This window comes from Mandrillus leucophaeus, unplaced genomic scaffold (assembly GCF_000951045.1).
Source record: "Mandrillus leucophaeus isolate KB7577 unplaced genomic scaffold, Mleu.le_1.0 Scaffold201, whole genome shotgun sequence".
NCBI lineage: Eukaryota > Metazoa > Chordata > Mammalia > Primates > Cercopithecidae > Mandrillus > Mandrillus leucophaeus.
In genome coordinates, this window is record NW_012102044.1 from 376,194 (window position 1) to 383,811 (window position 7,618).

The 7,618-nt window shown below is 58.0% G+C and overlaps 1 protein-coding gene across 1 annotated transcript in view; it reads left to right on the plus strand.

The window, feature by feature from the left end:
- The window catches only part of RASA3 (RAS p21 protein activator 3), a 111,887-nt gene extending 105,576 nt beyond the window's left edge, over window positions 1-6,311 (plus strand). Inside the window, exons 22-23 of the mRNA XM_011979417.1 lie at window positions 1,975-2,158; window positions 4,684-6,311. Of these exons, the coding sequence (XP_011834807.1) occupies window positions 1,975-2,158; window positions 4,684-4,759 (260 nt within the window). The 3' untranslated portion in view covers window positions 4,760-6,311. The remainder of the gene's footprint in view (window positions 1-1,974; window positions 2,159-4,683) is intronic.
- The last annotated feature ends 1,307 nt before the right edge of the window (window positions 6,312-7,618 follow it).

Sequence of the window (7,618 nt, forward strand, 5' to 3'; positions counted from 1 at the left end):
CCTCTGATCCGTTTTGGACACTCAGTCGGCACAAACCCACCAGCTGATCCATTTTGGACGCTCAGTCGGCACAAACCCACCAGCTGATCCATTTTCTTCTCCACAACTTCACATCTTGATCATGCGGCCACTCGTAAAAATGTAGCAGGTGCTTTGCTGAAGTCCACGCACACACATGCTGCTCTGAGCTTTCCCTAAACCCTCCGTTTTAAACCTTACCATACAAAGAGGAACTACAGATTCCTTATTGTGATTTTTTTCTAGTTATTGCCAGTGTTATTTTTTAATCAATATTCCAGCTGAGAATTTTGCGTCTGATACGTGGTCCGTGGACTCCTTCTGGGTGAGAGCAGCACTCTGATGACCCTGCCCCTTCAGGGTCCTTCTTCCCTCGTCTTGAAGAATGGCACGTGTTCATGGCTGAATAGCTCTATGGCCTGGCTTGTAGGGCTTAAGACACCGCAGCCTGCCTTCATTTCATCCTGTTTTCTCTGTCTCCTGGTTCCATCTGGCAGTCCCCGGCTGGCACGGTTCCTTCTCTGCTCCCAGCTGTGGCTGAGATGGTTCGTCAAGTCCATGGCTCAGCCCCACACTTGTCTCCTTATCAGATGGCCACACGGCCACTTGCTTAGTGTTCCAAACACTTTCTCATTTTTTTGAGATATCGGGAGGCTGGAATTTTAATTCTCAAATCCTTTAACTTAACCAACTCTTTGAGTTCTGGTTCCTTTTTGCTCAACAATTCCACCTTCAAATCATCTCTCTTCCCCCATTTTGCTGTGAGCGAGCAGGAGGACCCAAGCCGCTCCCCCAGCATTTTGCTTAGAAATCTCCTCAGTTACGTGTCTGATGTCATCACTCTCAAGTTCCACCCTCCCAGAACACGAGGGCGTGAACACAAGTCCACTTTGTCACGAAGATGGCTTTTTCTCCGCTGTCTAGTAGCACGGCCGTCCTTTCTACCTGAGAGGTTGTTAGAACAGCCTTGCCACCCATGCTCGTACCACCATTCTGTTCAGGGTTACGTAGACATCCCCTAAGACAGGCCTTCTCTGCAGCTCTCCTCCTCTCCCGAGCCCCCAGCTTTGCCCTTCACGGGCATTCACACCAGCCAAGCCGCTTCCGGCATGCACCCCCAAACCCCTGCAGCCTTCGCCCAGCACCTGGTTCCAAAGCCAGTCCACATTTGAAGGTACTTGTTACAGCAGCAGCCACTTCTCAGTCCCAGGTTTTTAGTTAGTTTGGGCTGCAATAAAATTGTACCATAGGCTGGGTGGTTACCGACAGTAGGAATTCACCTCCCAGCATGAAGGCTGAGAAGCTCAAGATCAGGGCGTAGTGACGCTGGTTTCGCTGCGGACCCTCTTCTGGGCTACAGCCCGCCAGCGTCTCATCGTGTCCTCACGTGTGGAAGGGGCGAGCCAGCTTCCTTGGCGTCTTTTATAGGGGTGCCCGTCCCGTGCCCAAGGGTTCCACCATCACGCCTCGTCCCTTCCGAAGGGCCTCACCTCCAGACGCCATCCCTTGAGGGTTAGGATTTCAACCCATGGATCTGGGGGCACATTCATTCCATTGAGATGGGCACAGCTGCAGGGCACTGGTGCTGGCTCTGGGCGTGCGTGCCCAGGCGCTGTGAGCAGTGAGGCAGAGACGTGCCTGGTTCAGGTGTTCGGACTCAGGTGGCACAGGGCCCTGTCCCGGCTCAGGGGTTCCATGACCGTCCGCTGGGGACGAGGCCCCAGAATGGCCTTCAGTGGGAGTGATGTGGTCTGATTAGGAAGGTGGCCTGCCCGCGGGAATGGTTTCTGTGTCCGTCTGCGTTTACGAGTGGCGGCCAGCCCTTTCTGGAGGAGCTTGCGTTGGAAGGACGTGTGCTGTGGGTGGGGCCTGCAGTGATGCAGCTGTGTGGAGACGGGGCCAGTGGCCGCTGGACCCTAGGCTCCTGCCCTGCGCTGACCCCTCCATCCTCCACAGAGGCCTGTGGGAGCAAATCCGTGTACGACGGCCCGGAGCAGGAGGAGTATTCGACGTTCGTCATTGACGACCCCCAGGAGACTTACAAGACACTGAAGCAGATCATCGCTGGCGTCGGGGCTTTGGAGCAGGAGCACGCCCAGTATAAGAGGGACAAGTTCAAGAAGACGAAATATGGAAGCCAGTGAGTGCCACTCTCGTGCCTGCCCTGGATGGCCAGCGTGGTGGGTGGGAGGGTGCAGTGGGGGTGGGGCTGCAGGGAACTCCTGGGTGAGACCGCCTGTGCACAGGTGTCTGCCTGGTGAGGAGAATCCCAGTTGCACCTGGCTGGCACCTGGCAGTGGTCAGTGGATGTGGCCCGGCGCTGCTGGTCCCTCCTTCGGAGCAGGTGCTGCCTTTGCTCTCCAGGACCCCAGCCAATGTCTGGGGTGCCTCCCTCGCCTGCTGCCTCCCAGCCTCTCTGCTATGCTGGTCTCATGTGCTCTAGTCTCTATGCCGAGGCCTTGTTCTGCGTTGGTTGAGTGGCACACCCTCTGCCATCTCTCCAGGCGACCCATGGTGTCCAGGAGTAGGGTCAGCTGTGGACGAAACCCACTCTTGTCTCATGAGGCAGGTGTGGTGAGGTTGAGTACGTTCAGCCTAGTTACAGGCTGCAGGCTACGTGGTGCTTAGCTAAGCTCCACTCCCCCCTCACTCCATGGGACAGAGGATTGTAAGACCCTCCTGAATTGCTGGAAGATTGACTTAAACTATGTAAAGTACTAGACTGGCTCTCGGCCTGGAGTGAGCAGGTGTGTCTGTGTCACTCTCTCCATCCAGTGGGTACCCAGGGTCCACCGTGGCAGAACCCACCACACAGGCTTGTTCAGGGCTGGGTAAGCCCGAGAGCCCTGTGTAGCTGTACAACCTCCTTCTCACTTCCACCTTCCTGCTCACTCCTCTCTTCTGTCCTCCCTCCCTTCCATCCTCCCTCTCTCCTCCTCCACCCTTCTCCTCCTCCCTCCCTCCCTTCCTTCTTAACCCTTCCTTCCTTCCACCATGCGGGGCTGGTCTGGGAAGGGCAGTGGTGAGGCTCCAGGAGAGTGACAGGTCCCCGTGGCTCCGACTTGGACCGAGTTGCTCAGGGGACTGAGCCTGCAGCACCTCCTGAGTGCTGTGACTTCACCCCTGACATCATCATATCAGATCCCTCTCGACACCCTTTGGGGGAGACAGCCCCGTTTGCCTTCCAAATATGTTGCCTCGTTGATATCATCAGGTCCATCAACCTCATGGCCAAAAGCCAGCAGGTTGAAAAATGCGTGAAGCGTGATGCTGTTTGTTGTAGCAGAAGGTGCACACAAGGCACACACGGTATGAGATGCACACACACAGGAGAAGGTGCACACACGGAGGAGGTGCACACAGGGGAGGAGGCGCACACGGGGGGAGGTGGACACACATGGGAAGAAGTGGACCCAACACGTGGGAGGAGGTGGACACACATGGGAGGTGGACACGTGGGGGGAGGTGGACACGTGGGAGGAGGTGGACACGTGGGAGGTGGACACGTAGGGGCAGGTGGACACGTGGGAGGAGGTGGACACACGGGGGAAGTGGACACACAGGAGGAGGTGGACACACGTGGGAGGAGGTGGACACGTGGGAGGAGGTGGACACACGTGGGAGGTGGACACGTGGGGGCAGGTGGACACGTGGGAGGAGGTGGACACGGGAGAGGTGGACACGTGGGAGGAGGTGGACACAAGGGGGAGGTGGACACACGGGGGAGGTGGACACACAGGAGGAGGTGGACACGTGGGAGGAGGTGGACACACAGGAGGAGGTGGACACACATGGGAGGAGGACACACGTGGGAGGAGGTGGACACGTGGGAGGAGGTGGACACACGGGAGGAGGTGGACACGGGGCAGGTGGACACGGAGGAGGTGGACACACGGGGGAGGTGGACACGTGGGAGGAGGTGGACACACGGGGGAGGTGGACACGGGGGAGGTGGACACACGGGGGAGGTGGACACACGGGGGAGGTGGACACACGGGAGGAGGTGGACACGTGGGGGGAGGTGGACACACGTGGGAGGTGGACACACGTGGGAGGAGGTGGACACGTGGGAGGAGGTGGACACGTGGGAGGTGGACACGTGGAGGAGATGGACACGGGGGAGGTGGACACGTGGAGGAGGTGGACACGTGGAGGAGGTGGACACGGGGGAGGTGGACACGTGGAGGAGGTGGACACGGGGGAAGTGGACCCACGGGGGGAGGTGCACACACATGGTACGAGGGAGGTGTGCACGTGGGGAGGAGGTGCCCACGCCTGTTGAGTGTCCCAGCACAGGGGGACAGATCTGTATCCCTGGAGCTCATGCTCCACACACGTGAGCAGTCTCTGCAGTGCAGATGTGCACATTCTGCACACGTGCCACGGAGTCTCCGTGTTCCATGTCTGTGCGTGTATATGTGCTACACACGTGCTGCAGGGAGAGACGTGCACATGCACTTCCACGCCTGCCCCCTGTGCACACATCAGAGGCTCCGCAGGTGCCTCCGGGGCCCTGTGGTCTCTTTGGCTCCTCTGCGATTCTGTATTTTGTGTGGATTGCAGTGCGAGTGGTCACATTTAGGAACAAGAAAAGCTCCCGCAGCCATGGGTGAGTGCCAGGCAGCGGGGGCTGTGCCTCATTCCCTCCCCCGTCCCCCTTTTCAGGGAGCACCCCATCGGAGACAAGAGCTTCCAGAACTACATCCGGCAGCAGTCCGAGACCTCCACTCATTCCATTTAAAGTCTGCGGGACGCGCCCCGTGGCGCCAGTGAGCTGCCCGTGCAGAGCCACAGCCTTTGGGAGGGAGAAGAGAAGGAAAAGCACAGAGCCAGCACATGAGACGCAGCCGCCCGGCCTATGGACAAGTGGCGCTGGGGCTTCCCTCTCCAGAACCGCCGCCACTGCTGCCACACCCCCCGCAGAAAGCCCACGTGGCCTGGTGGACTGTGTCGTCCTTCGGTTCTGTGCTTTTGGCTCTTCGTTTGTGGGGTTCTGGGGATCAGCTGAAGGATCAGGAAGTGGGGGCTGTGCTCTAGCCGCAGCCGGCCTCAGGGAGCCGTGGCCCGTCCAGTCGGCTGTGACCTGCACCTCCGGCCGTGTGTGCGTCTGTCTCACGGTGTCACGTGCACGTCTGTCTTGCGTGCACGGTGTGTGTGGCACTGGGCTCTGTGGCTCTGTGCCCGGGGGGACTGCTGGCCCCGTCTTGGCTTTCGGCTTCATCACATCGGGACGTTCAGAGCATTACTCTCCCACTGTGCCTGCTGTCCAGGCGGCGTGGGAGGCGGCCTCCCTGTTCACTTTTGAGGTTCGTTTGATTCCTGGCTGAAGAGTCAGTTTTGTGGCTGGGAGGTGCAGAACTACACAGAAATCCCTGTCTGAGGCTGTCCTTGGTGCTTGGGGGATACGGGTTCTGTCCACAGAGTCCCTTGGAGGGAAAAGCGTGGGCTCCAGCTTCTCCAGGTGTCTGCTGAGTCCACAGTTGAAGCCCCCATTGTTTTGCTGTTCAGTGGGGTTTAAAATCAGAATTAACATTTGCCACCCCCCGTGGAAGTTTGACGATTTTTAAAACAGAAATGTGCATTTTTCAAGCTGTTTTTCTTTATGTTTTTTAAGGACCATTTTTAATTAGCTCTTTGATACAAAGTAACTCAGAACGTCAAAACCTATACCCACTAAAGGGAAGGCTGCCGGGAAGGCAGATGGAACAGGAACGGAGCCTGTCTCAGGAAGGCCAGCTGCAGGTCCTCAAGAAAATCAAAGAAGGGAAGACATTCTGAGTTTGAGGTACAGGGGCTTCAGGGGTGAGACGTCCCTCCAGGGCCCGTGGCCAGTATTGCACCTGCGTCATGAACCCCCAGATGCTGTGCAGGGCAGGGGCGGGGCTGCTGTTTTATTGGGGAGGGGAGCATCCTAAAAATGGGGTCCAGGCAGACCCCTCCAGACCTCACACCGCCGAGGAGGCCTTTGCCACAGGGCGTCCTCCCGGGATGCAGATGGCAGGTGTGTGGGAAGCGCCGTTTGAATACACAGCACGACATATCCTTGTACTGACTTCTCCCGGTTCTTGTTTGAAAATACTGTAGTTCAGACTCTTAATCTCCATGGCAGATATGAACTTTGTTGTCACAAAACTAGTGGAGGAAAATGTTGTAAAAATAGACTTTTGGACACACAGCTGTTGGGGCTGCAATTTTTACCTTGGATTTATAACTTAACGTTTCTGTTTATAAAATACTAGTGATTTGCAATGTATTTTACTGGCCAATTAAAACAGATGTTTTATTCTTTCTGAGGACTGGCTTGGTTTTCTAGGGGTACCCACTGGGAATTGCACATGTGGGCATTGGTGGGGGTACAGGGAGGAGGATGGCATCTGGGGAGCAGGATGACATTGCTGATGCCAGGCGACGTCCCTGGTGATGGGTGACGCTGCTCTGACCGGTGGCAGTGCCCTGATGACAGGTCACATTGCTGATGCCAAGTGACCTCTCTGGTGACAGGCAGTGCTGCTCTGACAGGTGACAGGGGACGTCGCTGGTGACACCCCAATGACAGGCTTCGATGACAGGTGACATCGCTGGTGACAGCTGACGTCTCTGGTGATGGACGGCGCTGCTCTGACTGTGGCATTCACCTGTGTTGCCTCGGGTGGGAGTGTGGCCCCGTGATACCCTCAGGAAGGGTGTGGGGTCACACCGTGCTGAGGGCTGAGGCTGAGGGCTGAGGGTCGAGGCCGCCAAGGGCCGTGGGGTGCGGCTGGAGATGGTGTCCACTCAGGGAGTGCTGGGCAGACAGACCAGCCCAGGCTGCCGTCTCCAGGAATGCGGAGGGTGTGGTGACTTGGAGGCCCTGGGAGGAGAGAACGGACTGCCCCTCCCGGCAGGTGGCTGCTGTACGTCCAGGCAGGAGAGGGTTGAGGGGGACTCTGGGTGAAGACTCCATGGCCAGGGACAGCTGCTGCATTTCCTCACTTCTCTATTCCTTTCCTTGCTCCATTTGAATTCCTCTTTTTTGGTAGTTTTGTTGTGAGTCAGCTCTGGTATAAGAAAAATGAGGAGGTGTGGCTCTGGGGACCCCAAGCCAGGCCTTTCTCCCAGGGAAGGGTGAGGCTTGGTTCGGCCTGGCCGGCCGCCTCAGTCCGTGGTGAGGTGTGGGGTCTGCCCCGGTCCGGGAGTGCTGTGGGTGGTGGACGAACCCTGTGGGTGGGGGCGTCCTCCCCGGGAGGCCAGCGGCTCTGCTGGAGCCACACTTCCCGGCAGGGCTTCAGACAGTGTTGGGAGCCAGAGGGCTCCTGTCACACTCCGGGCACAGCTGTGCTGGGGTCCACCCAGGAGGGCCAAGGTCAGCCCCTCCAAGAGGAAGTAGAAGGGTGAGGAGCATGAGGCCCCAGGGAACGTGGAGAATGGAGCCCCTCCCAGAACAGCCAGGAGGGTCCCACGGGGCCGTGGGAGGGGGGAGTGTATAGGGGCCAGAAGCCCCTCCGCGTCTCCCGCTGATACGGTTCGACTGTGTCCCCACCCAAACCTCATCTTGAATCGGGGCTCCCATAATTCCCATGTGTGGTGGGCGGGACCCCGTGGGAGGTGATGGAATCTGTGT